Genomic DNA, 17,405 nt, shown 5'->3' with positions numbered 1-17,405 from the left:
ATCATGGAAGCTGTAAATCCATTGTATGTTGACAGATCCATTGTAATAGAAAAATCAATAAACAATTACAAAATTCTGCCTATTCTTTTAATCCCCTTATACTGGTTCTAGGCGTTTAACCCCCCCCCCCCCCCGATGTTACCTCCCTCAGAAAATAACCCCCGGAAAATATTCCCCCTGGAAAATACCGTCCCCTGTGGAAAACACCCCCTAGAAAATACCCCCCACGGAAAATTACCCCCGGAAAATACCCCCCCCCCTGTGGAAAAAAGGCTTTCCAAAATTAAGAATTTTATTGGAGTCTTATTTGTTTATTTCCGTAGGGGAAAGGAATTTTGGTACTTGTGTATTATGCGCCACTCACTCAAGTTTACTCAGTGTAAAATTCGAGAACACACCGGTTTTTTCATTAGTTTTTTTGTTACTTTAGAAATAGATTTGGGCTATAGATTCGCACATTAGGGAGGGGGAGGTAAATTATAGCGGGTCTGCATGCAAAATGTGTTTGGTACGATTATTCTACATATTAGATAGATAGATAGATAAGTTTATTTTAAAGCTAAATATAAAGCCATGAACACAGTAAAATACCATAAATGAAAGGCACAAATAACATAAACTATGATAAGCGATCATCATAGAACACTTAAATGAAACACTACGTTAGCCTAATAATATTACTTAATACTTGGAAAAACGATAATTTAAAAAAAAAAAAAAAACTTAACATTGGGAAAAAACACTGAAATGAAACATTACATTTACCTTATACTGGGATAAATTTAGTTATCAAAATTTCCAGATACCTCGCTATTCTTTTGTAATTTTTTAGTGGTCATATACATGGAAATAATTGTTTCCTGACTTAAAAATTTCAACCTCATTTACTACCCCCCCCCCCCCTTATGTTCAACTATATAGCACAAATTATATATTTCCCATATATTCTGTCACTTGTCTTTGTCTTGTCTCGCGCTAAGGTGAAAAAAGCTAACGAAGAAACCGGTTTGTTTTAAAAAATAGAGTTTTGAGAAAGAATAAAACTTTAGCGTAAAGATCAAGGCGTTGAGGAGGGGACAGTCCCTTTCATATACAGATTAATTTCTGCTTGTTGTAAGTTTTAATGTCGCTCCTTACTTTTAGTTAAAAAAAACTCGTTTTTAATCTAATTCTATATAAAAATTAACAGCTACTGCTGCAACCATGAATCGCTTCACGATGTCAGGGATGGGAGATACACAGATAAGTTCTCTTCTAAAACATCTTCTAAAAGAGCATAGGGCCATTCGAAAGAGTTTTTCTCTTCTTTATTTTTAAAGTTAGGCTACCCTTTTCATATAGTGGAAAAAGATCACACTAATATGTACTGATGACATTAGTGAGAACTTTTTTCTGAATACATCATATGTGATCTTTTTTCTGAATACATTTTTTTTTTACTGAATACATCATTCTGATGTATTCAGACATTCCATGCTACAGGGCTACAATTTCCTCCCAAAAGGCCCAGAATTTTAATCGAGCAAATTTGAGCCAGTGTTCCAAAAATTTACCAAACTGGTCTAAAGAGGCATTAATATATTATTTTCAGTGCCTGATTAATTACTCTAGTAAATATTATTAGCAAGTCCAATGTTTGTTTTGAGGATGAAATAGAATAAAAATTTTGTTACATAAACTTTTCTAATTTTATTGTGGTGGAATCTAGAACTTACGGTTCATAAATCAGTTTATCTAAGCAAATTAAGTTATATGCTCAATTCTGTAAAATTAGTTATATGGTACAATCCAAAGTACTTATCTCTTATAGCCACCACACTCAAGAAGTGAAGTAATGTTAATCCTAATAAAATGGCCTATACCTAAATATGATGAAAATATAATACTTTAGTAAAAAAAAAATTTATGGAAACTACAACAGAGAACTAGGGAAAGCAGGGTGCCCAGAATACATTATATTAAATGGTATTTAAATGGTTTCTAACCTAACCTAACCAAAATACCAACTCTATGTATAAAACATTAAATTTAAATGTATTTACATTGTAGTTTATCTCTCTCATGCTAAGCTGATTATAACTGAGTATATACTCAAATACAGAAGGAAACTGGTTATACTCGACCAAGAACTTGAGCGTGGTGGCTATAAGAGATAAGTACACAATCCAACCTCAAACATCTGTTTGCAGGTTTCAACATTCTAGAGTTAAGTTCCTGAATCCAGTTAGTGAGAAAAATTTTAAACAAACTTGACCAAGGGAAATTAAAGATTAGCATGAAATTTACCCAGTACTTGATACCAAGTACGTGAGGGGCGCTGCCATACTCCTTAACTCATATCTCTTTGCACTAAAGCTTAATTAGTGCTTAACTGAAAGTATTTTAGTGTGGAAAAGTAAAGTCAGGTAATAATTGCTGAAATATCAAAATCTGTCAGTTGTAATTTGCTGCTACTGTTTTATAATTTTGAAATGCCAAAAAAATGCATTAATAAAGCCAAAGTATTGGATATTGAGAAATAAAACGAATCAGCTGATGAATATGTGGAAATGGTATATTTTGCAATTTATTCCCAAATTTATTAAAAGCCAAAAAAAAAAAAAAAAAAAAAAAAAAAAGGCCATATAGCACAGTATTCTTAAATACATTCCTCAAGAAAAAAAAACATAAATACCAAGTTTCACTCGTTGATGTCAACGCTTCAATATCATACATCTCAAGAACTCTTATTACTTGATCTTTTTATCTTAACCCCTTTTATCCTGAATCTAAATCTATTTGAAACACCACGAATTGTTGTTTATGCTATTTAAGCTACCTCGGAAATTGATTTATTTTTCTTCCTTTGCATCATATCTACAAAACAATAAGTGGAGTTGTTCTTAATTTTGGTTTTTTATTTAAACCTAGTTCTTGAACTAATAATTGTTTTGTCTCAGACTTGCACTTTGAAACCGAAACGTACGGTTTGTCGAAGAAAAATAAGCGAATGTGACCTACCAGAAACTTGTGACGGCTACAGTGAGTTTTGTCCACCTAACAAATATCAACCAGACGGAAAACCTTGTCGGAACGGTGAGGTGTGTTTAATTTTCAAAAATTGAAGGTGATTAGAAACTAATTTGTTCACTATGAATTACTATTGTCACTATTTGCTGCTATGACATATTTGCTCCCAGCCTTTTTTGACGAGTATCTTTGTTTCTTATTCTAATTTATTTATTTTCATTTATTGATATCCTTTAGTTTTTTTTCTAGCATCATTGATTTAAGGCTATTTGAGTTTTATAATTTTAGCCATCTAGTGTCTGTATTTCTTATGCCTTCTCATAGATGACTGCTTATCATAATAGTTTAAGCTTTTTTTGTAACAAACCAATCTAATCAAACAGTTCGTGGTAACGAACTGTAAGTAAGGAGCGACCCGGCTCAATGGTAACCGAAACTCTAGAAAACGGTATTTTGATACAAATAGATACATCAAAAGAATCAGATTTTAAGGCTGATTCCAAATATATAAGTTTCATCAAGTTTAACACTACACATCAAAAGTTACGCGCCTGAGAAAATTTGGCTGATTTTCGAAAAAAGGGGAAAGACCCCCTAAAAATTATGGAATCTTAATGAAAATCACACCATCATATTCCGCTTATCAGAGAACCCTACTGTAGAGGTTTCAAGCTCCTATCTACAAAAATGTGGAATTTTGCATTTTTTGCCAGAAGAAAGATCACGTGCATGTTTATCTGTTTTTTTGTTGTTTTTTCCCCCAGGGGTGGTCGTATTTACCCAGTGGTCTTAGAATATTGTGGAAGGGCTCATTGGAACGGAAATTAAAATTTTTAGTGCCCTTTTTAAGTGACCAAAAAAATGGAGGGCAAATAGGCCCCCTCCAACGCTCATTTTTTCCCCAAAGTCACCTGATCAAAATTTTGAGATGGCCATTTTGTTCAGCATGTTCGAAAATATTATAAGTATGTCTTTTAGGATGACTTAATCCTCCGAAGTTCCCAGGGGGGGGGGGCTGAAAGTTATGAACTTTACCCAATGTTAACATATAGTATTGGTTATTGGGAAGTATACAGACGTTTTCAGGGGAGATTTTTCCTGGTAGTGGGGGGGGGGTAGATCGGGGGTTATGTGGGAGGATCTTTCCATGAAGGAAGTTTTCCTGGGGGAAGGGACCTTGCTATGAAGGGGACGCCGGACTTCCCAGCATTATTTAAAAAAAAGATCAGAAATTAAATATAAAAAAACAGCAGCAACATCAAAACTTTCAACTGCAACAGCAGCAATGTCAAAACTTTAAACGAACAGAAAATATTACATATATGATTGGGTTCACCCCCTAGTCAACACCTCGCTCTTTAATCCAAAGATTTTTTAAGTACTTTCATAAGAGCTATTTATTCTAATTAACGGCCTTTGTGATTAAGCGGTCATTTTTAAAGAATTGGAACAAAATTCGAACTTTCGCTTAAAGAACAAGGTATTAACTAGGGGGTGAACCCCCTAATATACGTATTAAAAAAACATGAATATAGAAGTTCGTTACGTAAGTTAATTCGTAAGTTACGTATATTTATTACTAATAAAAACGTTCGTAAATAAAATTAAACAAATTTCGAGAAAGCCATTTAACCAAATAAAAGTAAATTAATATGAAAATTTTGTTGTAATTATTCATGTACGGTGAGCCAAGATCAAAACCTGCATTTATTCAAAAACGTTCAAAAATTAAATAAAAAAAAGCAAGTTTTTTAACTGAAAGTAAGGAGCGACATTAAAATTAAAACACACATAAAGTAGTCCTTAATTGAAACAAGATGGCCCCTCCATACATCATTACTAATCAATATAATTTTTTACTTTCTAAAGACTATATTTTTTGTAAACAATAAAAAAATTTAGCGTAAAGAGCGAGGCGTTGGGGATGGGGCATTCTCCTCCATATACAGAATAATTTATGTTCGTTTTAAGTTTTAATGTCGCTCCTTACTTTCAGTTAAAAAAACTTGTTTTTTTTAATTTAATCTATACCTAGATGGAGCCATTTTATCTTAATAAAATAAATAAAAAAAACAAGTTTTTTTAACTGAAAGTAAGGAACGACGTTAAAACTTAAAACAAGCGGAAATTATTCCGTATATGAAAGGGGCTGTCCCCTCCTCAACGCCTTGCTCTTTACGCTAAATTTATTTATTGTTAAAAAAAAATAAGAGTTGTGAGGAAGTCAAACTTTAGCGTAGAGAGCGAGGCGTTGAGGAGGTGACAGCCCCTTTCGAATACGGGATAATTTCTGTTCGTTTTAAGTTTTAACGTCGTTCCTTACTTTCAGTTAAAAAACTTGTTTTTTTTTTATTTAATTTATTAAATAAAAAACAGAGGTATCCTCAATACCCCTACCTCCAATCTTTATGCTAGATCTGAACATATTTAGCAGAAATGTACCTGGCTTGCCACAATTGCCAAGTATGTTTTTTCTTCTGTTTTCTTATAGCTAAAGATAAAACCATCTGACTAACAGACAGTTCATACGGAGTAGAGGCATGTGACAAATGTACATAAAAAAAGCTCATCTACTTTTATTTGTAACAGGAGTATTGAGACCAAATATTTGTATATTCTTACACAAATATTTTCCTATAGAAACATTTTATCTTTATATTTCTAAGCTTATTTCATTTCTGTACATTCAAAAAATGTCTACTATTTGTCAACTAAAACGGTTTACTTTTACTGTACCAAAACTACTATATTGTTTTGTGTTTTCAGTAAAGCGCTAGTTTTCTATAATCCAACAAACATAGAGAAATATCACCAGTTGGTTTGCTTACATCTACTTTTATTTGTGACAGGATTCGTTTCGTCGACAATTGTGGCAATAATGTGTTACGATGACATTATAACGATGAGCATTCTACGCTCTTTATTGAACCTATCTGTGTTTCAAACCCTTAACGAAACATTATCTTAAAGGTTTTTTGTGTCAAAGGAATCTGCCCGCCACCTATATACCAGCAGTGTAGAATAATCTGGGGTGATGAATTTAGTAGAATAGAATATGGCTGCTACAGGGCTAACAGTCGAACAGGATCAGCTTCAAGAAGACGACCTGTTGGATACTGCAATTACTATTTTGATCACAGAAGAAATATCACTGTGTATGAGCGCTGTAATGATGAGTAAGTTATTTAAAACTTTCCGTTTCTTTTGTATCAAATGGATTGAAATGGAAACTTCAACTCCAGGACGGGCCGATGCATTATAATTATAACAATTCCAATAAATTTAATTGTGATAGTTGAACCAACCTTGGCTCATTTGTGTGTCAATTCGCTTAAAGGTCAATTTTGTTTACCTTACTTTGACATGTCGGTGATATAGAAAAGATATGATTCTCATATCAAAAATCACGAATAGCAATACTATAGTATCTGATCTTAGTTATGCTGTAAATTCTGCACAAACAAGAAGACATTCTTGAAAAACTTTGATGGATTGCGCTAATACAATCACATAAATCCATTCTTTTAAAACCGATTAATTACTCGATTGAATAGACTGAGTAAAACCAGATCAGAAGCAAAGCTCTAATGTTGCTTGTAATAAAGAGCCATAAGTCTTCTATGTATTATTTAATGTTTATTTATTATTTTTTTTTCTCGGAGCCACTTCATGTGGAAGGGGGAGCCTTCAAACTTTTGTGGGGGCTCATTTTGTTTGGAATTGTAAGTTCTAGTGCTCTTTTTAAGACTCAGAAGTGATCAAAAGGCAACCACCTCCTTACCTTTCTCTTCTCTCTATCCGGTCCCCCGTACCCTCTAAATACATTTGACCAAAAGTTTTAGATAGTAATTTTGTTTAAAATAGTCAAAGATTCAACAAATATGCATCCGGGGACGATATGAGCCCCACAGCCCCCGGGGCAAGGGACCTAAATGATCCAGACTATTTAAACAGATATTCTATAATAGGAAAGGGGGGCTTGTACAATATCCTAGGGATGTCTAAGGGTATTAAGTTAAGACTTTCAGGGAAAGTTGAGAAGATGTTGAACTAACTCAATAAATACTAGGTGTATCCAGATCGTTAAAGGATACGTCTGCAATATCTGAGGAATAGCAAAGTTTGTTGAATTTGAACTATCGTGCAATGTCGAGAGGGGTCTTGAACTAAATCAAAATAGACTATATCCAGGCTGTCAAAAGGGTGTACCTGCAACATTTCTTGGATGGTTAACGGTATCAAGTTGAAACTTTCAGGGAATTTTTAACTAAATAAAAAGGCACTACATGCATCCAGGATGTCAAAGGCACTGCATGCATCATCTACAATACCTCAGAAATGGCTTCGAACATCAAGTTGAAATTTTTGGAAACTTTGAGCGGGGTCTTGTAATAAATTAAAAGACATTGTGTACATTATGGTTGTCAAAAGGGAGTATATTTAAAATGTAAGGTACGGTTAAGCGTGCTAATTTGAAAATTTCAAAGAATGTTGAGGGGAATGTTGATCTAAATCAAAACACATTACATGCATGCTGGCTATCAAAAGGTCTTCTTCAATATTTCACGAACGGCTAAGGGTATTACGTTGAAACTTTCAGAAATGTTAAGGGGGATATTAACTGTGTTCATGGCCGTATATTTGGCTTTAAAATACACTTATTTATCTATCTATCTAATATACAGAATAATTGTACCAAACACATTTTGCATGCAGACCCGCTATACTTTACCCCCCCCCCCCTAATGTGCAAATCTATAGCCTAAATTTTTTTCTAAAGTGACGAAGAAACTAAGGAAAAAAACCGGTGTGTTCTCGAATTTTACACAGCGTAAACTTGAGTGAGTGGCGCATTATACACAAGTACCAAAATTCCTTCCCCCTACGGAAATTAAAAAAAAATAAAACTCTAATAAAATTCTCAAATTTGGAAAGCCTTATTTTCCACGGGGGGGGGAGGGTATTCGCCGGGGGTATTGACCGTAGGGGGTATTTTCGGGGGAGCGGGGGTAATTGCCGGGGGGTAAACACCGGCCACCGTTAAAATAAATCGAAAGGCACAACGTATATCCTGTTTATCAAAAGGGCGTGTCTACAATATTTCAGGAGTGGCTCAGTATTAGGCTACGTTAAAGTTTTCAGTTGATTTTTAGAGGGGACCGTTGAACTAAACCATAAGATGCTTTGTGTATCCAGGTTGTCAAAGGTATGTATCTCCAATATCTCAGGAACAGCTAACGTCACTAAACTGAAACTTTCTGGGAATGTTGAGAAGATGTTGAATTAAACCAGCAGGGTATATGTGCAGCTTGGCTGTCAAAAGGCCGTATCTACAATATTAAAAGGAACAGCTATGGTTATTAAGTTGAAACCTTCCAGGAATGGTCTGCTGTAAATCTGAGCTATGCATTATTGTTAAAATAAGTCAAGCTTAAGCACTTCGAATTGTTAGTTAATTGACTTATTTAAAGGAATATCTTAGAAAGATCAGTTATCCTGTTTTGTTATTTATCCATTTAGTGGTTCAAAACTCTATTCACATATTACTCGAATCCTTGTTTTCTTCTGATTCTGAAAACATCACTTTTATTTCTTCATTTAGTAGATATTCTTACATTTAGTAAGAATATTAAGTAGATATCCCCAATTCCAAGATAAAAATCTAGATTGGACGCTTATTCAATGTCATAGAAATAACCATCAAAAGATCAGGGCTTACCTGGAGGGTATTCATCCAGTTTACACCAATTGCGTAAACGGAAAATTACGTGTGATTCACATACTGGGGATCAAAAAATTATTTATGTTTCAATTTTTAATAGCGAAAAGCATCGTCAAACTAAAGGAACTAGTTTACGCTTATTCTGTTTTATTTTTCGGTTCAGCATGGCAACACTGTCCACAAAAATTTCGTGGAAGGCTTTTTACCAAAATATTCTTGTAACAGCTAAAAGAAAAATCATAGAATGAATAGACCTTTGCAAGTATGAATGCAAGGATGCAAGTATGTATATTTGCAAGTATGAAGATAGAGCAAGGAGGCAAAAGATGTTTTCATTTTCATGTTACTGGTATTTTAAATGTGTGTTAAACGAACTGGTATAATTAGCACTTTACCTTAAGGTTTTATCGTTTCTTCCCATAAGCATATCTTTTCCTAGAGATATTTATTGCGGCGTATTGCTCTGCACCACTAAGGATGACGGTGCACGGCCAATAGTTCGGCTGAAAGATAGCTGGAGGTTTATTGAATCTGATGGAGACAGAATGTATCATTGCCGTGGCACCCAGACAACGGGCCAGGTGGACAGAGGACTTGTGAGAGATGGTACTAAATGTGGAAAAGAAAAAGTACGTTTGATTTTTATTTTGTCCTTTTTTTAGTGTGATTTTCAACGCATTCCTCACTATCAGTGACAAAAATTTATCATGATGGTAAATAGCTTTTTGAAACCCTCTGTATGAAATTTTTGCCCCTTAGACTTGAACCAGATCAATTTAATGTAATGATGAAAGGACCACTTAGGGTGCATCTTGTCCCAAAGTACAGTTGCTATGATCTTGGTTCTGACAACATTTAGCTGACAACATTTAATTGACATTATAGAAGAATTTAAGTGTCCCCACTCCATAAGCATTTTTTTAATTATTAAAGTGAATACCATCATGAAAGTTTCAATATCAAATCGTGATACATGATGTTTGGGGGAGACTCAGGCCCAAAAATATATTAATAACCTTTCTTTCCTCCCTCAACACCACAAAAAAGTGATCTAAGTCTGAGTCGTCTGAAAAGTCTAAGTCTAAGCTTTTTTTTATTGATAATATTTTGTTCGTATCCTCTAATCATTTTTAGTGAGTGTAATTTTTTTTTTAGAAAGCGAAGGATATTATAGTCTTATCAGTTCTTAGTTTTGTCTGACACACTAGACATAAGAATATGGTAAAAAATAATTTATTTGATGCTCACTACTATGAGGTAGATTTTGAGTTATGAGTTAGAGTCGGTAAAAAGAAAATTAGTTTTAGTAAAACATTTCCCTGTGACAGTTGGAATTTGTGGCTAGAAGGCTAGAGCGTTTATCTAGAGTCGGCCGCTTCAATTCAATGTAACTACAGCTTTATCTTAGTAGAGATGACCCTAAAGCTCGTGTCACGCACCCCTGCTGCCACCTACAATTTTTTTACATATTTTATGTCTGTTTGCTGTCAGTGAGAATGAAAAAACAGGAATTTTGTCACATTTATGGATGTTTCATGGATGGTTATGTGTGTTGGTCGATTTATTTGATGTTTTTCATGGATGTCAACAGCAATTTATGGTTTTTGTCAGTGAGAATTTGAAAAACAGGAACTTTATCACATTTATGTCTGTTTTTATGGTTTTTGTCAGTGAGAATGAAAAAACAGGAACTTTCTCACATTTTTGTCTGTTTTCTTGGATGGTTATGTGTGTGGGTCAATTTATTTGTTGTTTTTCATGGATGTCAACAGCAATTTATGGTTTTTGTCACTGAGAATGTACATGCTCGATGCGAATGTTATGAGTTTCCAGGAAACAGTTAGATCACGTGTTTCCTTCTCAGCCAATCAGCGAGTCGGATACATATCCTTTCTCAACCAATCAGAGGGCTGGTTACATATGATTTCCCCGTTACATAACAATTCGACCTTGAGATTTCGTTTATAACGGGTATGCAATGTGATTAAATTATCAGAAAGTATTTTGACATAGTTCAAACAACAATGGATAAATGTGATGAATTAGAAGAATTGGCAACCTCAATTTACCATTTAAGTTCCGTTTTTATTTTCAAAATAAAATTATTTTCCGTGGTCACCCTCCCGTATATTCAGGTAAATCCCCCCCCATACAATACAAACATCACTATACAATCTTTATAGTCGATAGAAAACATAAAAGGTGTTCTTTTACCCTCAAAACCTAACCCCCCTTCATCATTGTTTTTACAACCAAATTCTCGCAAAAAGAAATATTTATCCTCTCGAAAAATTTAGCTTTTCCATATTGTAATCTTTTCTCTAACTGAGACTTCCGTCACTGTTGTTATTAAGTGTTCTGTTTTGAAATAATGCTCCTGCGCGAAGCCTATAATTAGCTGTCACCCCTTTTCCTGTCTGTATACATTAGCTGGTTTTAGGCAATCGAGGTTTTCAGTGCTTTTATGTAATTCAGTGTTTGTCTGAAAATAGCGGTCAGCTAATTTTGTCTGCAAATTAGCGATAGACCTAGGGTGGGTTAATTTTCCTAAATTTAGGGGAGGGGGCGTGAATCCGTGATTTTTGGTGGGGAGGGGGTTAGCACTTTTAATAGTGACAAAATAGAAATGAAAAGATAATTGTTTCTTACTTCAGTGTCTAACCATTTCTCATCCAAATTTAGCGATTTTAGCTATAACAAGTTTCCTAAATTTAGGGGAGGGGGCTTGTATCCGTGATTTTTGTTGTGGAATGGGTTAACGCTTTTAATGGTGACAAAATAGAAAATGAAAAGATAATTGTTTTTTACTTCGTTGTGCGAACCATTTCTCTTTGATATTTTAGCGATTCTAGCTATAGCTTTTGAATAAAAGGTAGTAAGATATATTCTTTATTGATCTACATTACGCTTGAATAAATCGCAAGATTAACTCAATGAGCTGATAAACCAGTATGCATTTTTACTTTTTGCTTTGCTGAAAAAGGGTGGAAGAGAGAGCTTCTTAGTGATAAGTACTTTTCTAGACAAAATTATATGGATGAGGGTACTAACTTTCTTTCTGTAAAAAGGGGGGAATTATTTTGATACTAACTTTTTTCTCTTCTTTAAGGCCAATTATGAAGAATGCGTGCCCCCTCCTTCCAAGAGAGCAAGAGAGGGTGAGGCAGCCCCATCACTGCCAGCCCCCATACAGTCTGGTCATAAACCGAAAAGAGAATGGCCCACAAGCGTGGAGAACCCCGCTATACAAGCCAGCGACATCAATACCGCATCTATGCAAGCCCCTGTAAGAGCAACAGTTGTTCAATATGGCCGCTGGCCGAAACCCCCCAGCTCCACACTGCCACCTCGTCAAGTGCAGCCATCTGTGCAAGCCCTTGGCTCGACTGCACAACTCACAGGTCCTACTGTACAACTCGCAGCCCAATCTGCGCAAGAAATTAATGACATCGCTTGCACATCCGCTCTCCTTGGACCTCTAATAGCTGCCCCATCAACGCTAGGTCAGGAGCTTACCCTCCAGCATGCCATGTCAGATCCATCCGACACCCAAGCCCAGACGGATTATGCAAATGTAAGCATTTTTTCCTACCTATCTATTTCTTCCAATGTTTTTTTCTTTTTCACTATTTTTCAATCTCAATATAAACTTATCGCAGCGAGATATTAACCCCTCACCCCCACTATTACATATCTAAATGTAATTTTTTTGCAAAGAAACCGCTCTTTTATCTAATCTTTGCTATTTTCTCTGTTGCTATCGCTTCGATATCTCATAAGCGAATATTTTTATGTAATTTCTAGACAATTAATAATCACCGCCTTTGAAACTCAAAATGCAATTTTTTCTAATCTTTACTATTTTCTCTGTTGCTATCTCTTCGCCGCCATCTCATAAGCGAATATTTTTAGGTACCTTTGAAACTCTGTGAATTCTATTTTTTTCACATAGTTTTAAGAGAGAGATTATTCCATCCATCTGTCACATACCAGCGTTCTAATTTGCACTGAGCCTTACAAACCATTGCATAGATTTTAGCGAGGGGAAAGCGAGTTAACGGTTCCAGCCTGTTGAAGTTCAATCCTGGAAATCGGAACACTCGCGCGGCTTACAATAATTAAACTCAGGAGTTCACTGAATCTGTGTGGAATTAGAAAGAAATATATCAACTTTTGAGGGACATTATGTAAAGGGAGGGGGGCTGGGAGCCGGTCGGGAAGAGCTGTGGGAAGCGCTGCATGAAGCGCCGTGGGCCCGAGAAGCGCCGCAGGGATGCGCCGCGGGGCAGGAAAGCGCCGCAGGATGCGCTGCGGGCCCGAAAAGCGCCGCAAAAAAAAATAACTGATTTGAACACATTGAAAACTATTTTTTGAACAAATTGCCGCCTTCTATGTAAAGCAATGTTTTAGATTGTAAATATCTTAAGTTGGAACTTTCAGTTGAATTAACCAAATGCTATTAAGCAATAATAATCCAAATTTTAACAGTAGGGCTGATTTGAACACTTTGAAAATAAGCTATTTTTCATTTATAGGTTGGTGCATTGGTCCCTTACTCACCATCGAGTGAAGGAGAGGGAGAACTCATTGAAGGGGCAATGGAGTTTCATGACAATAAAACATCAGCTATTAATGACTGGCATGGTATCAACAACTCTGATGAAATACCTTCTAATATTGATGATTTTTTATGTAATTATTTCAATGTAGAACCTAGCACAGTTGAGCAGGCGGGCTTGAGTCCAAATACCCTACAAATTTTAGAGGATTTTACTGGGAGCCCTCCTCCCACTGATTACTAACTTCCAATTCAAACAACTGAAGTGGAGCATAGTCCAAAGCGTGTTGAACACTTTGGGGAAGGGTGTAACAGGCACGCAGGGGTTACAACTTTTCAAGATTTTCCATTACCGAATACAATTTCAAATAATACATTTGTTTTCAATGCGACTTTTGGGGATCCATTTAATACACTTATGGGGGGAAATTTTGTGTTTGATCCTGTAGAGATTGTGCTTGCCTATGTAGATAAAATTCGTGCACTACTGGTGAACCAAATTCACTTGTGGGGGGGTAGGGATTCAGTTAAGGTTTCTATTGTGTTAAAGGTTTTCCATTTAAATGAGGGGAAAAGTGAAGTTTACTATCATTTTATACATTCCGAGATACACGTAATTTATCCAAATTTAGCAAATTTTGAGTGTGTTTTTTCGGAGTTGGTAGGAGAAATTATTGCGCATCTCGAGAACTATAACGAAAATGGAAGTGGGTCTGTAGTTTTTTTTGTTGAAAATTTAAGCGTTACGATATGTAAAATTAGGAAAGATTTTATTTTCATCTGGGGGACTGGTAGTAGTGAGAGGAAGACAGTATTAAAATATAATCAAGATATAGTAGGTTATCAAGGTGTCCAGAAGATTTGCTTTGAAACAAGTCAAAAGTGTTTCAAGTATGCTTTCCTCATATCAGCATACGAGCCTCTAGCACGTGACGCTACCAAGACGAATTTAGATCACTGGGCTTTACATGGGAAGGACGGGTCCAATTTCCCAATTGTAGATTTCTCTTGCTTAGAAGGAAAATACCCAGTAACGCTAAAATCTATTGATATTTTTGAAAGGGCTAATGCCCATTCAAATATCGGCGTTACTGTGGTTCAGTATGAAACTGAATTTGAAGATGGGGCTCGTTCTAAAAAGAAGGGGGTGGTCTTCCCCGTAAGGGGCCCGTCAATTGATTTGGTCAGACACTGGGTTTCGTTGTTATATACACCACCTAGTGAACCGAATGCAATTGGCCATTTTAACCCTATTACAGACATTAGTAGACATCTGGGGGAGGGTAAGAAAAGGGGGGAGCGTTTCTACTGCCCGACATGCCTCTCTAGATTTTGGACTGAATTAGAGCTGTAAAATCATATGAGACACTGTAGCCGACATGGATACCAGACAGTGAAAATGGTTTCAGGGGATAGGGCCATTCTACGCTTTAAAAATTTCCAAAACACCCTCCTCCAGTGCAACAAAATATCTTTAGACTGTGAAGCTAAGCTGATGGAGGTGAATGATCCCCAATATCCAAACCGAATCAAAGAATATCAGACCATTGCAGTGTCCTATGCTCATGCACAAAGAGACAGTTCTAACAGCATGAGGTTGTTAGAAATAGTAGAAACATTGGATGAGGGGGACGAGTGCATGGTCAAGGCATTGACTAAACTAATTGGCACGGCTAGTGGTGCTATTTCTCGTTTGAGAAACACTCATTATCCAATGGTGCTGTCTGCAGAGGATCGTCTCGCGATTAAAAATCAAAAAATATGTTGGGTTTGTAAGGGGGAGTTTTAAGAGGGGGATAAGGGGTCTAAAGGGAAAAGAGGGGGCGGGGGAAAGTCAGAGACCATGATCACTTGTGGCAGGAAATATCATCGGGGGGTAGTAATTTTAGGGGGGTAGCGCATCAATCGTGTAATTTAAATGTTAGCCAACAGTTTTTTATCCCTGTTTTTATCCACATTTTAAATTATGACTTAAAATTTATTTTACCGGCACTGGCACGTATGCACAGGGAGGGAGGGGGAGTAGACAGTCCATGGGTAAATAATTCATTTACCTATAACATTATTCCCAACTCGGCCGAGAAGTTCGTGCTTCTCGAACTGAAATGGCAGGTAGTGGATAATGGACGTACGTGCTGGAATAAAATCAGGTTTTTAGATTCTTTTAGTTTTTTTACCAAGACATTGAGTCAACTGATTCAATTGGAGAAAAACGACAATTTTGATAGTTTTCCCTTGCTTAAACAGCACTTTCCAGACAGTGAAATGTATGAACTATTAACCTGCAATCGCGTATATGCATATGACTATTGCTGTCCTGGCGCTCGCTTAAGCGAGGTGAAACTACCTCCAATTGAAGAATTTCACAATTCACTAACCAACAGTGAATGCACAGGTGAGGAATATGAGTTTGCCAAGAAGGTGTGGGCTAAGGGGGATTGTAAAAATGGGTGGGATTATTGTAGACCGTACTTGGCCAGTGACGTTTTAACTCTGTTAGATATAGTCTGTAAGAATACAGACCAAATCTATTCAAAGTTCGGGTTAGATATAAAATATTCTTTTTCTCGACCCCATTTAGTGATGAATTTAGTTTTAAAAATCAGTAGGGAGGAACTAGGCCTAATCACAGATGTATATCAACACCTTTCTGTGGAGCGTTTAATGAGGGGAGGGTAAGTTTTTCGCGGGGACCATGTCTTGTCAACCAATCCTAGCGGACAAAGCACCGGTGTAAAGTCAAATCCAGTATTATTGGACATGAACTCGTTGTACTCCTTGGCAATGTCCCACTACTCTTTGCCGTGTTGCAATTATCAATGGCTTGAGAATCCTTGTGAGCTCCCCGACATTAAAATCTTCGAGGAAAATGGGCCACAAAGATAGTTCTTTGAAATTGATGGTCACATTCCGCTAGCGCCTCACGACTCAGTCAAAGATTTTGTTTTTCCCTGTATCAATCGACCAGTGACCAGGGACTCGCTGAGCCCCTACAATCGATCATTGGTTGAGGATATGGGGATGCATTGGACCCCCTCTAAACAAAAACTGATTGCTGATTTGGACCCTAAGGAAAATATCGTTGTTCGCCATGTGCTTTTGCACTGGATGTTGAACAATGGTTTCAAGATCACCAAAATACATAGGGTCCTGCAGTTCAATCAGCGACCATACTTGAAAACGTTTATCGAGACTTTTGTCGATAAACGCTCTAGAGCAAACTCCAAGGTAGAGAAGGAATTGTACAAGCTCATCCTAAATTCAGCGTTTGGCAAAATGTGTGAAAGCGTACGCAACAGATCTCGCTGCGACGTCGTGACTGATCCTCTAGAGTGTGCACGAATTATTGCCGACCCCAATTTTACATCATTCACGAGCATAGAGGCTAGCATGGTTCTTCTAAAAAGGAAAAAGCGATATGTGGTACTGAACAAGAATATAGCGGGCAGTAGTTCAGCACTTGATATTTCAAAAAAGCTCATGTTGCCGTTCTTTTACAATGTGTGCAAGGTGCAATGGACACGGGAGTGGGAGGTTCAAGTTTACTATGGGGATACAGATTCTCTGCTGTTTAAGGTAAATGGGACTGAGGATTTATTGGGTGATTTAGAAAAGGGGGAACACATCAGCTCGTGGATGGATTTCACCAACTCGAATCCATCCCTCTACCCCGAGTTGGTGAAGCTTCAAGCTCCCAACTAGATATTAATACTAAAATAAGAGACGGGGAACTATATAATATCCAGGGGGGTGTTCGCAGGCCTTCAAGTTTTGTGTATTAAAGCTCCCCATTGGAACGAAAATAAAACATGTAACAGGGTGCCTAAACACTTTTTAAAAAGAAATTTTTACATGAGGGTGTACAGAGATTATGTAGAAGGTAGCCTAGTGCGGAGTGAACCGGTGCTTGCAATTCACTCTCTACAGTACAGAAATTGTACACTAAGAGTGGAAAAAAATGCAATGTCGTGTATATCTTACAAGGTCTATATGCTCGAGAATGTTGTGAGTGTCCTACCTCACGGCTGCTAACGTATTTCAGACAAAGTTGAATTCGTAGACTATCGTAATCAACTTGGTCTGGATAAATTAACCTAACTAACCAACTAACCACCA

The 17,405-nt window shown here is 36.6% G+C and overlaps 1 protein-coding gene across 1 annotated transcript in view; it reads left to right on the top strand.

Annotated features, from left to right (window-relative positions):
- LOC148949493 (zinc metalloproteinase-disintegrin-like batroxstatin-1) overlaps positions 1-17,405 on the top strand; it is a 149,834-nt gene that overhangs the window by 117,596 nt on the left and 14,833 nt on the right. Inside the window, exons 8-10 of the mRNA XM_089093518.1 lie at positions 2,940-3,080; positions 5,980-6,185; positions 9,171-9,360. Of these exons, the coding sequence (XP_088949644.1) occupies positions 2,940-3,080; positions 5,980-6,185; positions 9,171-9,360 (537 nt within the window). The remainder of the gene's footprint in view (positions 1-2,939; positions 3,081-5,979; positions 6,186-9,170; positions 9,361-17,405) is intronic.

Source organism: Artemia sp. Qi Xiang Cuo, chromosome 8 (genome assembly GCF_049724085.1).
Source record: "Artemia sp. Qi Xiang Cuo chromosome 8, ASM4972408v1, whole genome shotgun sequence".
Taxonomy (NCBI): Eukaryota; Metazoa; Arthropoda; class Branchiopoda; order Anostraca; family Artemiidae; genus Artemia; species Artemia sp. Qi Xiang Cuo.
Note: the sequence above shows the minus strand (reverse complement) of the source record. Positions and strands in the feature narration are given on the sequence as shown.